The sequence below is a fragment of the Rhamphochromis sp. 'chilingali' genome (assembly GCF_963969265.1).
Source record: "Rhamphochromis sp. 'chilingali' genome assembly, chromosome: 19".
Classification (NCBI taxonomy): domain Eukaryota; kingdom Metazoa; phylum Chordata; class Actinopteri; order Cichliformes; family Cichlidae; genus Rhamphochromis; species Rhamphochromis sp. 'chilingali'.
In genome coordinates this window covers 13,265,521-13,282,906 of record NC_137946.1, presented here as the reverse complement: position 1 = coordinate 13,282,906, position 17,386 = coordinate 13,265,521, and the positions used below count along the sequence as shown (strand labels likewise).

The 17,386-nt window shown below is 39.8% G+C and overlaps 1 protein-coding gene across 1 annotated transcript in view; it reads right to left on the bottom strand.

Annotated features, from left to right (window-relative positions):
- Positions 1–3,245: 3,245 nt before the first annotated feature.
- LOC308387635 (sodium/potassium/calcium exchanger 3) overlaps positions 3,246–17,386 on the bottom strand; it is a 28,509-nt gene continuing 14,368 nt past the window's right edge. The window contains exons 3-17 of the mRNA XM_080867808.1: positions 13,879–13,955; positions 13,629–13,703; positions 13,445–13,529; positions 12,906–13,009; positions 12,419–12,493; positions 12,304–12,329; positions 8,557–8,610; positions 8,309–8,451; positions 8,044–8,210; positions 7,730–7,967; positions 6,481–6,647; positions 6,185–6,299; positions 5,972–6,084; positions 5,756–5,821; positions 3,246–5,155 (exon numbers count right to left, since the gene is read on the bottom strand). Coding sequence (XP_080723934.1) covers positions 5,045–5,155; positions 5,756–5,821; positions 5,972–6,084; positions 6,185–6,299; positions 6,481–6,647; positions 7,730–7,967; positions 8,044–8,210; positions 8,309–8,451; positions 8,557–8,610; positions 12,304–12,329; positions 12,419–12,493; positions 12,906–13,009; positions 13,445–13,529; positions 13,629–13,703; positions 13,879–13,955 — 1,616 coding nt within the window. The 3' untranslated portion in view covers positions 3,246–5,044. The remainder of the gene's footprint in view (positions 5,156–5,755; positions 5,822–5,971; positions 6,085–6,184; positions 6,300–6,480; positions 6,648–7,729; positions 7,968–8,043; positions 8,211–8,308; positions 8,452–8,556; positions 8,611–12,303; positions 12,330–12,418; positions 12,494–12,905; positions 13,010–13,444; positions 13,530–13,628; positions 13,704–13,878; positions 13,956–17,386) is intronic.

Genomic DNA, 17,386 nt, shown 5'->3' with positions numbered 1-17,386 from the left:
GCTTTGATTCAACAGGGTTTTCAACAGTTGTGTTTATAAATATTAAAAGGATTTGGACAGCAACATTTTAAATAGAAAGTTTGTTTTTAATACTTGGATGAAAACCCTTTGCAATCAATGGCTGGCTGAAGTCTACAGACGTGGTCGCGTACAGAGGCATAATTACAAAAACAATGTCATCATCCAAAATCATGCACACCTAACTAGTTAAAAGTCAAAGTAAAAAGTCTAATAGTCAATTAAAGTTAATTAAAAATAAGCTTCATTTGCCTCCACTGCAGACAACCAACTAAACAACTTGGCAGAGATAAAAGAAATTCACTGTTTTCTGCTCACAAATTTCAAAATTCTCACTGAATTTAAACCTGTAAATAGGAGCGTCGTCTTCTTTGCTCTCTTACGTGAAGTCCAGCCGTGTCAGTGAATCAGCCACGAAACAAAAGATTACCACCTTAGAAAGGTCACTGAACGCACCGGCAGAGCGCGCATTCGTTTCCATTACAATAACTCATAATTAACTTTACATCATGTATTTAAAAAATATATTTAAAAACACCACAAAACTAGTCTCTGTAGGACATTCATTATTGTAAAACTATGTAAATTATTTAACATTTAAAAACAGTAAAAAGTATTGTCCAATAGACAAAGATAATAATTGTACAGCCATTTGAAGGAAGAAAAAAAATCACCTGGATCCCTTTGCTGGAACATTTAAGATTTGAATTCACACAACAAGCTGAAAGAGGACAGTTTGTCCATCAGAAACCAACAATTACACTGTGTATCTGAGTATATATTGTTTAACACAAAGCGATTTTTGACACAATAAATACACAGCAGACGCGTCTCTGCGTGTGCGCGCTGTTTTGTGTCTATCCTGATCGGCTGCTTTGCTGCACAATGTTCCACCAAAGTGACACGATCGCATAAAACGTACAAGAAATACAAACATCGATAGTCGTACCTAAACGTGACGTTTCACTAGTAACCGGCACATAAAGTCATTAAAATCTGTGACACTGATATTTTTATATATATTAGATTTCATAGTAATAAGACCTCAAAACGAAAAAAAAAAACCCCAAAACAAAACGTAGTACTACTGCTACTCTTTTTACTTACAGTAAGCTGCAGCAACACCTGCTTAGAATCAGGCAAAATTTTCAAAATATTGTGAAACTGTGCATTTCATTTCGACTGTACTAAAAACAGTCTGACGCATGTATGGTTTCCTGTGGTGCAGGACTAAAAAGTACCCACTTTCTCGTCTGACGTGCTCTGCTGTAACTCAGTGCCAGCTGCTACATTTGAATGCATGTAAATATTTTCACACAAACGTCAGCTACATTCAGAAAATACGAGGCTATTCGAAAATCTCTATTCGTAATCTCTTCGCAGCACGGACAAAATGACTTGAAATGACCAGCTTAAATTGTGCCAATATGATGCGAAACTCCTGTGATGTGATTGAAAAGTTATTTCTTGTTGGTAAGATTCAAAACTGCAGTGGTTTCCCTCTTTTTTATTTGCCTGCTTATGTTTGGACGCCTTCTCTACTTTTAACATTAGGCCTAAAAATTGCCTTTTTTGATAAAGCATATAGGATCACATGACCCTGAAGCCTCCCTTAGTTATGATTCAATACACCTAGACTGCTGGGGGGGCTTCCCATGATGCACCGAGTCTTTAATCCCGACTCACCTTTTTTCATTCTCTATGTGCTTACACACCACTCGGCATTTAATCAGTAGTTATTAATCTCTGCATCTCTTCCAGGGTGACTTTATTGTTCTGTGTCCCTCCCCCTTACCCCCTCACTGGTCAGATGGCCGCCCCTCCCTGAACCAGGTTCTGCTGGAAGTTCCTCCCTAATAAAAGGGAGTTTTTCCTTCCCACTATCGCCATGGCCTTGCTCATATGAGGGGGGTCACCTGATTATTGAGGTTTTCTCCCTATTATTGTGGGGAAAGAAACATATCTTATTCCGTATGATAAAGACATTTTTCTGTACTGTATGCAGAGTAGGATTTTTACTGTTGATGCATTATTTTTGCCCTCCATCCAAGCTGTGTAAACCTTTCTCAGCCGCTTTGATTTTTGTAGTCAGAAATAAAATAAAAATACTGAATTCCTGCGTGAAAATATGTGGATTCAGTATCAGACACAGGTCAGTAAAACGAACCCTCCCAGAAACCATTTGTCCTTGTTGCAATGGTGAAGTCAGCTAGGTAGTGATGTTGTCATGCATTAGCTTGGCTGAATTACCACTGAAAATCTAAATAAATGAAAAGGGTAGAACATGTAAATTTGCTGTATTACTATTGCTCTAAAATGAATGGAGAACAGTGCGATCTGAAATCTATCCAGTAGAAATGGGAAAGATTTGCAGATTTTTCTGCTCTTAGGGTTGCTAACATGTATCGCCAAATAAATCTTGGTTGGTGCTGGACTGGATCAGCTGGGGGGAGGTGATTGGTTGTTGGCCCTTTCAATGTGCCTGCAGGAGTCTCATTAAGAGTAGAGTTTTTGAAGAGATGCCCTCAGAGTGCGCCAACCAAAACTCCAGATCAATGGCAGTTTGTCAGCATTTCCACATTGACAAGTTGCACTTATACACCTCTATATTTCAGAGAAAAGTATTTACATGTTTTCTGCGTTTTCTTGACCGATTTAGTTCTGAGTTTATTTTCAGACTAAATACAGACATAAAAAACTGTACTAAGAGCTTAAGAGATTAATACTTTGCTATAAGTTATATTGGAGTTTATGGTTGTTTTTTTTAAAATTTTATTTCAAATTAGAGATGAACGGATATTTCATGACTCCGAGTCCTGGACTATAATCCAGGATTAAGGGCTTGAGTTTTTAGTTTTACAACGATAACTATCTTTGTAAAAGATAGTTACAAAGTTACACTTTGTAAAGAAGTTACACTTCTTAGCAGGAGTAACTTGTACAAATCTAAACCTTTTCATTGTTCTATAATTATTAATATAGCTATAGCTAACTTTTGTACTTAGTCCTTATGTAAAATTAGCAAGTCAGCAAAGCCTACTAACTGGACTGAATTATTTTCATACACTGCTTGAGAAAATAAAATGAGTGAACACTTAATCGCCCCAGTATGACACAGAGTCATAAACATAAACCACCGTGAATCTGCATTGGTGCAAATGAAAGTGACAAGTGCAGTGGAGATGAATGGCTACCCCCCATGACGGCTTTTTTAGATTTGCTTTTTCTAGTTTCGCTTTTCTGCTAGACTCCTTGTTAGTAGTGTTAGCATGTGATGGTACCTGAAGCCCATTCAGGCTATACATGGGGCTGGTCTGTGAGAACAGGTCCCACTAAAGGAGACCAGGGCCACCTGTTTCAGACAGCTTGGTCAGAAACATGCAAGAGTAACCCATTGGAGGTCATTTGCAGCGCTCTAGAAGTACTCTTCTTCCTCATTGTATACAGGAGAAGACAGCAGTCTTGCAGCAGGATTGATGAGTTTTGTAGTGCTCTCTCTCTCATGTAACAGCCTACTTCCTTCCTTACAAAAGCATCAAACGATGTGTCATCCTGCTGAAGCTGGACAACCCGTAAACCTTGAATGCAACTGCAACTACTGTGACAAGGAAGTTGGCAAAAGGCGAATCCAGATAAAAAATCAGTCAGGAGAGAGTCAGGAGAGAGAGCTGCTCTTTGGGGGTCATCATCTTGTTGTCACTTTCATTTGCACCAAAGCAGGTGAAATGTATTCGCAGTGATTCCTAACTGGACAGAGCAACAGACCAGAAGTTTAAATGACTTTGTGTTACACTGAGATGAGCCAGTGTTGTTCTCAGACATGTAACAATGACTAGTTTGCAACTGAAGGACTTAAACTGTCTTAAACCCCAGAGGAACTTTCTTTTAGGCAACCAGCACCTTAAAGTAACGCAGAGTAATAGTAGACTCTTTCTACCTTCATGATCGAGCAGTGATTGAGTATCTTGCATTTAGCTATAAATGGCTTACACTCATGTAGCATTTTATGTTTTAATGAGCAAGGTTGTCTTTCTGTCACACGTACACTTCTTTAAATCTGACCTTATCTGATTTGATTGTTTTTTTTCTTTTAATATTCTTTTAATATTACAGTTTTGTAAATCATGTGGCAACAGTGTCAATACTCTTGTCCATGTTTACGACTGGTCATCTGCAAACACAGTCCCTCTCACATGAACTCAGTCATTGCTAATTTAAAAAAAAGACAAACCCTTGGTTGACTTTTCTGAGTTAACCTTGTCAGATTTATTGGGTTTTCTGATGTTAGGATAACTGAAGCCAGATAAGAAAACATCCCTTTTAAGGTGGACTTGCTTCAGAACCCAGGCCTTTGGTGCACCTCATCTCCAAACCAATTTAAAATGTTTTTTAAAGCAATTTAGCAAATTAGTCCACAGCTGACAAATTTAGCTGCCACGTGACCTAATCATGAGCTTCATCCATCACCTGAAAGCAGAACAGCCAATCATCAGTCTAGCACCGACCATAAAGCTTTTATAATTGCACGTTAGCAGGAAAGGAAAGCAGAGTGGCTGCTGTAATACTTACACAGAAAAACAAAAATTCAGCTCAGTTCTCTGTACAATTATCATCAAAATATTGGCCATTAAATAACCACACCACTGTGCAACAACAGCACTTCAACATCTTTTAAGTTACATAACTTGTTTGTGTTTTTTTAAATATCACTAAAGGCCCAACAGATCTGCTGCCTCCATCTGCCACATTCCTACATTTTCTGCTAGATCACCCAATTTAATACCGAAAGACTGCTTTTAAACACTCCACTGTACAAGAAGGACAAAAAAAAAAGCTAAAACGTTTTGTGTAGTTGCATGTGTATCACCCTAACAAGTCCCACTGAGTTGCAGAGGAATTAATAAGAGGAATACATCAATGCCATCACTTTTTTTCACTTTTTTTGGCTTCAGGAAGGAGGACGTGTGGTAGAAAGGTAGATACTCAGCATGGCGTCTGAGTTGGGTTGGCCTTTGACCTGTAAGCCTCACATCTGCCCAAAGAGGATAGAGCAGAGCAGGAAGATGGCATAGAGAAACATGAGACCCAGACCCAGCCGACGGTCCAGTCTCCAGTGGTTCAGATGAACACTCAGCACCTGCAAGCAGATGCGGAGCATGCAGACATGCTGATCAGGGACAGAATTGCCAAGGGTCCATTTATTTTAAATAAAATTGTCTTTAATGTATCTACCTTTTTAGTTTAGTTTTCGTTTAGTAAAAAATACATAACTGGACAGCTTTCTATTTATATACGTTTCAACCCCAAGGGGGCAGTGCAACATGTTGCAAGCTTTGCTCTCCACCACATCCCGAGGGAAACATCTGGTTCATTAGCTGCAAGCTGCTCCACATGTTTGCCAACTTTGTTAGTGTGGCAACTGGTGCCGAGCACCCAATGCACAGCTGATTTAATAGAGTTATTTTGTAGCCTAACAAACACACACTGGTGAGTGTATATTAAGTTTGCAGCAATGTTGCAAACCAAAACACTCAAAGAGCCCCAAACCTGGCTGAATGATCTAATAGCATTATTGATTCGTATGACTTTAAATCTGTTTGATATAGAAATGTACTGGGTGGGATTTTTTTAAAAACCCAAATTTAGCAGAGCTCTCTGCTGTACACTTTATACTGGTTACACCTCTCTGAACATCACCTATATATCTGTGCAACCTTTGGTATTTGCATTTACTTACTGTCAGAAACACAGACGCCAGCAGCAGGATGACAGAATATACAAGTCCTTTATTATTTATGGATATCTGTGGGAAAGAAAAACATCAGTGTTATGACCATCAAGCAGAAGTGAGAAGCTGCAAAGCTTCGCTCTGATAACTCGCACAGAAAAATTAGTAACCCGGGAAAGAAAGAAGTTTGAAGAGGTGTTACATAAAGATGAATGTAAGCATTACTATTGATCCGTGGTCCACCACAAGTGTACGCAAAGCCCAGGGGAAACCCAAACCCAGCAGGATGTCAAAGATATTGCTGCCTACAGAGTTGGACACTGCCATGTCCCCCATGCCTGAGTAAAGACAGGAAAAGTGACAGAGAAATGCTTAAGTACTTGCCTCACAAAGAGACATAAAAATGAAAGAGAGAGACATCACGCAGGACACATTTACCTTGTCGAGCTACAATCAGACTCGCCATGCAGTCAGGCACGCTAGTCCCTGCTGCCAGGAAGGTTATGCCCATGATGTAGTCTGGGATGTCTAGTGTGAAGCTGATGATGGTGACCTGATAGAAACATATAGAAAATATTAGGATAAAGTTATCTTACTGGTCTATAAAACCTTCAAACTAGCTTAGTTTTTGTTTTTGTTTTAATTTACAAACCAACATGCAGATGTACATCACATCAGTTTCAGCAGGTGTCTGAGAATACAAGAGATACTGTAGACAGAAGACCTGCTCTTACCATCCACACCATGAGGTAGGAGAAGACAGCGATCCATAAAGTGGAGGCCACAAAGGTGACCATGAACCAGCGGTGCCAGCGTGGCAGAATGCAGTTAGGCACAGTGCAGTAGAGCAATAGGCCCAGAGGCCATGTGATCACCCACTTTACCCGCGCACACCAGCCATCTGTGATGAGACAGCATTTGGACTGTATCAGCAATCAAGGGGTTAACATGATAGAGGAGTAAGATCAATTTAAGGCAACAATAAACTGACAAATTCTAGCTATATTTATTGAAGGCTGTTCAGAGGCCAGCGAAAGCACAAGTAATCCCTGTGACTACTCTTGGGGCTTCATGATATCCTTAATGTGATTATCTAAGGTGCACAGCTCTCTGTCCACCCCGCCTGGCGTTTAAACCTCCTGTTTTTAAGGGGCAGCCAATCAGAAGAAAGTTGATTTAGAGGCAGGGTGGCCTTAAACAGGCAGGAGGTAAATGGGTAAACTCGGGGGCTGCACAGAGATGAATAAGGATTACTTTTAACCTTGAATCGTGCAGCGCTTCTCTAGTAGAGCAAAAGACTATGGAGTAAGAAATGAGCATTATAGCACAATCATCAATCAGCTAATCAATCAAATCATTATATTGAACTTAGAAGCAACAAGTGTTATTACACATTAAAAAATGAACAGAAAACCAGCGAGAGCTTCATGTGGAAAACTCTTTTTTATTGCTGAGGTATATAGTTAAGGGCCTCCCTTAGTTATGCTGCAGTAGGCCTAGGCTGCTAGAGGCTTCCCATGGTGCACTGTGCATTTCTTTTTCACTCACTATGTGTTTATACACCACTCTGCATTTAATTATTAGTTATCATTAACCTCTCCTCCACAGCGTGTCCTTGTCCTGTCTTCTTTCCCTCACCCTCAACAGTCAGCTCAGATGGCCACCCCGACCTGAGCCTGGCTCTACTGGAGGTCTCTACCTGTTAAAAGGGAGTTTATCCTTCCCACTGTTGCCAAAGTGCTTGCTCATAGTGGATCGTCTGACTCTATATTATTGTTACTATGTTACTAATAATACCGAGTTATCATTGTAGCGTCTTTAGCTTACAATATAAAGTGAGGCAACTGTTGTCGTGATTTGGTGTTAACGGAATTGAACATTTGCTTTTTGAAAAGGAAGCAAATGTTTATGAAGTCCTAGCCCTATTCTAGCTCATCTTATGTATCTGTTTTGATTATACAGTCTAAAATATACATTCCTCACCTGGAATGCGCACTGGACTGAAAATCCCATCTTCATCGTCATCTTCATCTTCTTGCTGGCACACCTCGGCCCCTGGCTTGTCTCCTGACTCTGTGTCGACCATGCCGGGTCTCCCGCCTCCGTTCTCCAGACTGCAGGAGGCTGTCCTCTTCAGACTGTTGCTGGTGGACCCCCCTCTTGACCCGGGTCCGGCCTCAACGTCCCGTTGATTTTTTGAAATACGGAGCAGTCTCTGTCTCTGCGGTCGAAAAAGATCATTTAGAATTTTTTTTTTCTTGTGCGCGAGTGCGTCACAGTATGTGAGCATTAAATACCTCACTGATGAGCATGCGTCCGGCCATGGAGAGCCTGGTGCGGGGTGAGAAGTGGGGGGTGATCATAATCCGCAGGCCGGCCTCTGAGAATGACAGTTTGTGAGGGTTGAGGATGAGAAGCTCATCTACCATGACGACTGGAGAAGCCTCCTGACCATGGGCTTGGCCTGTGTATGAGATGTTGCCAATGAAAAGCACAACATATAAAACTACTTCATTCACACTCGACATACAAATCATTTAAAAAAACAAAACAAAAACAAACCTTTGTTGAGAAGCACCATAGATGTGTTACACGCCGAGGTGTCTTCTCCCAACTTGTTGTCTCGCCGTTCTTCTGATCGGAGGCAGCACGGCCTGATGCTCCTCAACCGACGTGTCACAAACACAAAAATCTGGGAGTTGAACCTGTGACAGAGCAAACCACCATCTTACACCATCCAAGTATTCTTACAACTCACACATATGGAGCTTTACTGACTGATGAGGAGGTTTTGTCTTCAGGAAACTTACTTCATGATGATAATGTAGATTCCATACATCGTCATTAGCAGTAAGGACTCCCACCTGCACAGTGAGCAGAACGTTTATGTGAGTCTGACCTTCACAGAATCAGTGTGCATTGGGAACAACTTGGGGTTCAGTATCCTGCCCAAAGACTGGAGCAGTCAGGGATTGAACCATCAGCCTTCCAATTAGCAGAGGACCTAAGGCTAAGATTGAGCTCGTAATGCTGCACACTGCATTTTTCTGGGGGGTTATTCCATCTGTATTTCAAATGTGAACAATAACGTGACTATTTTTTTTATTCATATTGGGAAAATGATGGAGAAAACACCTTTACAAATACTTCATATAATACTTATGGAAACTTTGAAAAAGAGAGATTTCGTACCCGAGGAGGACTATCACACTATTTTCAGATGAACATGTTGTGTGTGTTTTATTCCACCTTTAATATCCCTGAAATCCTTCACTTGCTTTAACTCTTTAAAAAAAAATCTCAAGCTGTAATAAAACTCTGTGGTTTCTACAGACCTCAAAACCTGCTGCCAGAGATGCCACATACAGATTTCAAACTTTCTATGTTAACTACACTCCAGGGAGTCCATATTATCAGAGCCACAGTCTTAGTATTAAGTGATATTAAAAACCGAGGACCAAATTCAAGCAGTCGAGCCATTTTTTATGATGGAATTTAAATATCCCTGCTGAATAAAAGGCTATGAAAGCATCTATAATCACTCCTACTTTCATCCCCATCCCCAAGTTCTTCTTCTTCTTCTTTTTTTTTTTTTTTTTAGAAAACTAATGACAGTATTGACCTCAAACTCTCCAGAATTCCTAATAAGAATTCCCTGAATTTTTGTTTTCCTCAGCGTGAAAAGTCTCTTGATAAATTGAGAATGACCCTGGATCGCTTTGTTTAGTTAGGATAATTTAATTAAACAGAAACAGCTTAAGTCTATCCAGCTCTCTTGACCACACTTCCTCCTCTTCACTGATTGGTTTGTGTTCTTCTTTGGTCACCTTTTATTCACAGTTTCACTCTGTCACAGTGTAGGAGTTCAGTCTTGAAATGTATTTATTTATTTAATCTTTTTTTAAAGATAGAAATGTGGGACACATTTATCTTTTATGTTTCCCCTTTTGTTTGAATATTTATAACTATAATTTATGTATTTATTTAGAATGGATGGATGGAATTTTGCAAATTTAAGCTTTTAACTGTAAATTCAGGCTTTTATTCATTTCCAACACTTTGATCAGATGCCCATAATGAAAGTCACCTTTGTATTCTGAACCTCTGAATTACCAGAAACCACCAAAAACATGGCTTTAAAAGTCCATTATCATCCAGATTTTACCTACAGACTGTCATTTGAACTCAGTAACATAGGAGCGCCCTAAACCAACTTCTTATAGTCTCTTATAGTTTGTAGTTGAGTAGTCAGTTTTGCTCAGAGAGATTCCAAACTCAGTGAGGTATCCCAGAAGCATCTGGACAGTGGCCATGACAGTAGCAGATCTTCTAAATACTAAGAAGGGGTACTTCAGTGCTTCCTGTAATGCCTCCTTTAGCAGAGGAGACACTTGGGCATCATTTATTAAATTGCAATCCAAAGTGATGGAGTGTGCAAACAAACATCCAACCTATTTTCCATTTCCATTGCCATACTCTGCTGATATGTCTCAAGCATGCTCACTCATCCAGGGAAAGATACCCTGATAAAGTTAATTCTGTTCACCTGACTGCAGCTTCTGCTTCTTCGTTGAGCGATGAAAAGTTTCTCCCACTGAAAACATTAAATCTGGATAAAGTGAATCAACTTTCTCGAAACTAATAAAAATGTTTTCAATCTGAACCTTCAACAGGTTCTTAAACCCACACATGAGCTATGAACATTACAACATGAAGGTGGAGAAGATCGTAACTTGGATAAAAAAAAAATGCATACAAAATAAAGTACAAGAACATATGAGTAGAGAAGACCAGCAACTAATCTCAATTAGTCATCCTAACACTGCATTTCTCTTTTGCTAAGTCCTTATGAATTCCCCTTCATATCTTTCCTTGACCTCATGGCTTTTCCCATAAAGGTCAAAGAGAAGTGAAGTGTTTTGTGAATGATTTTCTTATATAGGGATATAAATGTAGTTGAAATATATATAAAAACATCAACACAAAACAAGGCAGTTCAGAAACACTGTCACAGATTGAGTCATACAAAGCAATTTTTAAAATAAGCATCTAAACGTCTAGTACACACTGTCCAGTTCACTTCAGGTTATGCATGTTTTCTCTTTGTCTTTGAATATGAATTGACTGAAACTGTCCCATTGCTCCTTGGCCATCTCTATTTTTTACAGCTAAGCCTTCACAACATAACTTCTCCACATCGCTGCCACATTTTCACTGTCACAGTTTGAGATTCTTTCCAAAACCTGAGAATTAGTCAGGCACGAATCCCTAACCCGACCCTCAATAGGCCCGCTGCATACTTATTCAGCTGTGGCATGACACCACTGTCTCCAAGGAGACACAGTGTTGGTGATCTAGGCAAATCACACTTCAACAATCGTAAAGATGTCTTCAAAACAGAAAAACCTTTGCACACTCGCGTGCATGCACATAAGTGCCTCTTTTTGTCTTACATTCCCAGCATATAGCATCCTTAATTAAACCCATTTTGTTTAATTGAGAAGGATAACAGTAAATTATTTTATATTGGATAAAGTTACTTCTACTTTCCCTGATTTGTGAATAAATAAAGCTATGACTGACAACAGTGAAATGGACACAGAAAGCACAATAAGTTCAGTGTGCTGCAGTCTGCTCTGTCCTTTCTGAACTACTTTGAGCACTAGGATGCCAGTGAACAAGTTCAAATACAATCCGTACCAACAAACAGGACTGACAGTAAAAGACGCAGCTGCAAACAGCGGTGAGGTGAAATACACCAAGATGGCCTCGGTTTGGGACTCAATAAACAGCCTGCTATATATCACGAAGGAATTCAGCACCACAGTGGACATTAGATCCTTGAATAAATCTACCCTTTCAATAAAATCCCAACACGGTGAACAATGGAAAGCTCTTTTACTCTAAAGGTCTCGGGAAGAGAAGTAGGCATCCAGAGCGGGAAAAAAACCAGCTGTAAAGGAAGAGTTACACAAAAGAAATCAATCTAACAACCAGTATCAAATCAATCTTACAAATAAGCTGCAAATGACTGAAATGAGTGCCACTGATGGCATAAACCTCCAAAGGAAATCAATCAAAATTAATTTACTAACATTTTCCTTTCCTGCCTCTGATTAGAAATATTTGTTCAGATGTTACTATTTTTCAAGAATAAATCAGAAACATATTGATTTACCACAGTCCGTTATCACAGCTATAACGCTGCCATTACTAATAATAAAAAGTAATACAAATCACTTGAGGAATGAGGTTGTGACATCATTTAGAGCATGAAAGAATGCGCTTTAAATTCATTTTTTGTGACATTTACAATTCTCGTCATCAGTAAACCGCAAACGAGGAATAAAATCATGTCAACAGGAACGTCAGCTCCTGTTGCAATCCAACCCATTTAATCCGATTCCTGACAGACTTTTTAAACACGCCGAGTCTCAAACTGAGCTCATTTATACAAGCAGTGAAAACAGTGTAAAGTACTGGCTCACACAAAAAAAACAGGGAGTTAAAAATTTCTTAAAACAACCTTTAAAAATGAAAAAGCTGTGTGGACTCACCAGACAACTGTGGCATCATAGATGACCTAAGGAGAAAGAAAAGACAGTTTAAAAGCAAAAAGGATGACACGGAGCTCAGAGGAACTACTCTTTATTGTTTAAATGTGTATCTCACCATGATGAGAGTCAGTACTGACAGGATGTAGTAGGAGGAATCTCTAAAGAGAGACCACCATGTCAGAACCACTGTCTGTGGAGAACAGATACTCGTGTTACAATATTTTATTATTCATTATTCAGAGCTGCGCATGAACAGGTTTCTTCTATTGCAATGTCTTCTATTACATTTTATTAATTTCAAAGCCAGATTAAATGAAGGTTCTTTACACCAGTTTGATAAGTTGCTTTGTCCTGAGATGACCGCGCTCAGACTAAACCCCTCTGTTTGGCAGTGGAGTGGAAAAAACTGTGGAAGACTGAGCCTTTAAAGCAGTCTGAGCTCATTTGAAACTTTAATAATGTTTAACAAACACATCACCACTGTAGCAATATCTAAAAGCACAACAGTTTCCTTTTAAACAAGCATTGAAAAAGAAAAGTTACACCACATGTGACAAACATCTGGCTGTAAGATGTGAGTAAGAGTCACAAGTTTAATCTACCTGGCCTGCAAAGATTCCACTCAAACCAATTATGACCAGGATGTTGAAGACAGCTGAGCCCACGATTGTGCCGACGCCAACGTCACCTTTAGTGATGAAGACACCTGAAAAAGTGCAGAGGATTTGTCTGACGTCAGATAAAATCTGTCTGTCATTCCGTGTTTTTAGGGGCTGTTTATCCTTGTAAACCCCAGATGAGAATCCACAAGCTAAAATATGAACTACTAAGAAAAATCTTTGTGTTGCTTTAAACTGGACTCTGCTGACATCTCCTGGATATGTCCGGTACCTACTTAGATCAGGACCTTTGAAACAACAAGAGCATTGAAGAGAGCCAATCCTCTCCCAAAAGCTTTGCTTTATTTTGAAAGTTAAGCCATTCTTTACCCATGCTCCACTTCACCAGGTTTTGGCATGGTCTGCTGACAAACATCACTTTTTCTCATTTAATCTGATGACAAGCAGTGAAAACAAATGTTGTCATGCTCTCTCTGAATGGAAAGAGCTGCTACTTGGTTAAGACTAGCTGGGTTACTAACCAATGAGAGAGGTGAAAAGCTCTGGAGCTGAGCTTCCAGCAGCCATAAATGTGGCCCCGGCTACATCTTCACTGAGCTGAAGGTTCTGGAAAATTAAATTAAAAAACAGTTTGAATAGTCCGATAATAATATTTTAAAACAATAAATTTATATCTGAAGGCCAGCTGGGGCTGGTTTTCCTCACCTCAGATATTTTCTCCAGGGAAGGAACAAAGTAGTCATCACAGACAATTGCCAGAGCGTAGAACATGTAGATGGCCTGGAAGAGAGGGACCCATACACACTTTGCCTTTACATAACATAAACCAGCTATATATGTCGTCCTGTTGTGTGCGTTTATTCTGTATTGATGTCAAGTGTCAGCATCATGACTCAGGGTTATAAATGGAGAGGAAAATGTGCAGATTTGAGGCAACATTGCAAGAAATACTCACACAGAGTGCATGGAGACACACGGCCCCATTCTTCCTCTGCTCCTTGGTGAAGATGTCCTCTGGAAACTCATGGATGGCTGCAAGGTACACACGTTTTATTAAATAAATGCCAACTAAAAACTGAAACCTGCAAACAAAACAAAAAACAGAAAGAAAAAAACCCAGAAGACTATTTTTATTAATCATCATTTGTAAACACGTTTTAAATGAATATATAATTTTATCATCATCATCACCAATTTCAGGTAAGATCTCTGACAGACAAGCTACAAACTGCAGCATCACAGAGACCCAGTGTTCGTTTTGCAGTGACAAATGAGACAGGAAGTGAGGTGGAAGTGAAACTGGCAGCTGCTTCCTGTCCTCCCTTGAGTTTAAAGAAAAAAAAAGGGGAAAAAAAGAACTGTTAATGACAGCTTAGCTCCCCTCTGTTCCCTCGACACTGCGAAAGAAAGCCTTGAGTGTGTGGTACAGCTCCAATTTACAACTCTGAGCCGAGCTGGATGAATGTAAACTACTGGGGAGCATGAAGCTATTAATAGCCCTTCTGCTCTGTGAGACAACAGCGGGTCGACAAGCACACAATAAGCACAGCGTAGCCGCCACGATACACGCTGCACCTCGGCTGCATGGAAACCGAACAACAGATTGCATGGATTAAAAGAGGGTCCCCTGTGATCAGGGATATGAGATTTGATCTTTGACTCTGCGGCGGCAGAGATCGAGAGGAGGAGGAGGCCATATGGTCCCGAAGAAGGGGACAGAAATTTGTTCAGTTTGAAAAGATAAATGTTTGTGCAGTGACGTTTCCGCATTTTTGCTGTTGTGCCACGAACTGCTTCTTGTGCATGGTTTTTAAGAGGCGAGATGAGTTTGTGGACGGGCTGAGGTAAAAAAGCTCCTTTGTGGTCCAGCTGTTACTGCGGGGCACAGCTCGTCCAATAAACTGTCAAGGTTTAGCACGTAAACTTTCTGTCACCCAATCTGACGAATGAAAGAGGCTGGATTTGAAGCAGTTCCTCATGCACCTTCTCAAGCGGCCTGTCAGCTGTCGGACATGTGTGCTAACACACAAACTCTCAGATTAGGATGGAAACGAAGGGGCTTCAACATGTAGCTCAGATGGACCCTTTGAGGGGTTGCTCTGGTGAAGGTAGTTACTATGGCGACCTGCTCCCCGGGGGCAGCTTTTTTCTGATGGGTGGCAGTAGGAAGCCATAGGCAAGGCAACTGAGAGAGCAGTGAGAAAAGGGGAGGTGAATATGTGTTTCCCATGGTTAGGGTTTATGAAAAAAGGAAAGAAAAAAAAGTGACAGCAGCTCTGGACTGTAATGTCTAAAAATATTTATTTTTCCTAACAAACCCTCAGGAGAGGTCTGAGAGAGCGGGGGGAGGAGGGGGCACGGCACACAGATACAAAGAGACACAAACAGTCTACTGGCTTCCTCAAGGTTGCTGAATGTGCTTTTGCCAAGAGTCTTACGCTGTGGTCTCACAGTGCAAGGCCACAAACGGAAACACCAGAGGGTCGAAGATGATCGCACATCTGCAACTTTCCCAATCAGGGGATTTGAGCCAGCTGCGCCGTCAGAGCAGTAAAGTCACAAGTTTACTAATCACTCGGGAACATGTGGACAGCAGTGCTGGTGTGCGGTTACTCTGAGAATATATATAGTCTATATATCATTTCTCTGGGCTCAGTGTTTTTTATTGCCAGCATCACAAGAAGCTCCCACAGCTCATTCACCTCTGATCCAGTTCTGTCGGTCACAGTGTTCACAGCAGCTCACTTATCTTTGTTGCACTCCTCCACAAGCAGCACTGCTAAAGAACAGACTCTCTTCAGATCTGTTCAGTTCGCTGTATGGTTGCTGGTAAAGTGACAGACTGTCAGAAACACGAGTATGCATTGTACTGCTGACAGGAAGGACTTCTTCACAGCCTGAACTAGCACAACCAAACAGCTTTTGTAATACTTTACAGCTAAGTAGGGTATAAAATTAACTTATTCCTTTTTGCTAAACAGAAATGTAGTGGGTTGGTAGTTTGTTACATTTTGTTGGCATATTAGATTCAAAGGGTTTATTAAACACCGTAAATAAGTTAAACCTGAAAATGCTGTCAATAGCCATGTCTTTAGGGATAAAATTGCTCTATAAATCAAACTGACTGATATATAGACAAACTCTTTTAGCTAAACCTTTCAGAAGACAAACATGAATGAAACTGTAAAGTCTGGTACATAAACATAGTGTAAAAAGTAAGGAGATTTGTGTTTGGCTGATTATTTCTTTGTTGTAAAAATGCATCTTGGTAATAAATCTTTTACGGTTGGGAAGTTTATTTCCTGTTAAACAGAGCCACATTTGTGGGTTAAGCAGCAGAGTTGAGCATGTGGGTTTTGCCCATAAAAAAACCCAAATCTTCAGCTTATTCTGCTATTGACACTTCTTTTGAGCTTCTGGTACCACAGGTGCTGACAATCAGGCTCCAATCAAGGCTGATTGTCAGCACCTGTGAGCATGGACCCTGTGGTTAGTTGGTGTCTACTCCAAGCATATCATGTCTGACTGTTTTTAAAAAGGGCCCGTGCCACAGGGGAACTTCAAGCTGGTGAAGATTCTTCAATAAACATGACACCAATTAAGAGTCAATATCAGAATAAGCAGTTTGGCATTGACAGAGAAGATTTGCCAAGTTTTTAATGGGCGTAACCCTCACGCTCAACTCTGCTGCTCAACCCTGCTGCTCAACCCTTAAACGCATTTTTCTTTTTCTAAAAGGGGCTCAATTTAAAGGAAAATGAACAGGTGTTCCAATGGTATAATATTTATTGCCAAGGAGCATTGCTACAACAAAGAAATAACCCTGCAACAAGTTTCCTTACTATTTGTGCTACACCAAGATGTTTCTGAAGTAAACAAATATATAAATTTTTACCGGAAAAAAGTCATTACCATATTACTAACATTAATAAATGACTGTTTGATTAAGGATGTTTCAATAAAGTGAGGTATCTCCTTGAGTATGCATCTATTTCTATAAAATCCAAGTGATAAATTGTAAACTAAAAAAATTACATGTGTATTTTGGACATTCTTTCTCCTCTAGTCCAAAGGACAACGCATCAGAGAAACAAATCATTCCAAAATATTAACAGGGGCCAATACATTATAGAAATAATAAATATATGTTGTACTGGATACAATTTAATGACAAAAATATGTTTAATCACCAAACGTGTTTCAAGATCTGTGCCAATTGGAAATATCAGATGACGAGTATCATTTAGATTATGTGCAAATTAGAAACTGCTCATATCAACAAAACATTTCTCTACTTTCAGATGCACAAATGCAAATGATATGCTATGGGTGGACAATTCAAATTTCAGTATAAATACAAATACATAAATTGTTCACATTAACAAACAAAAAAACACAACTGAGGATTTAGATGAGCTATGTATGCTGACTAACAATAACTTGATGATATGCTGGTCATTCAA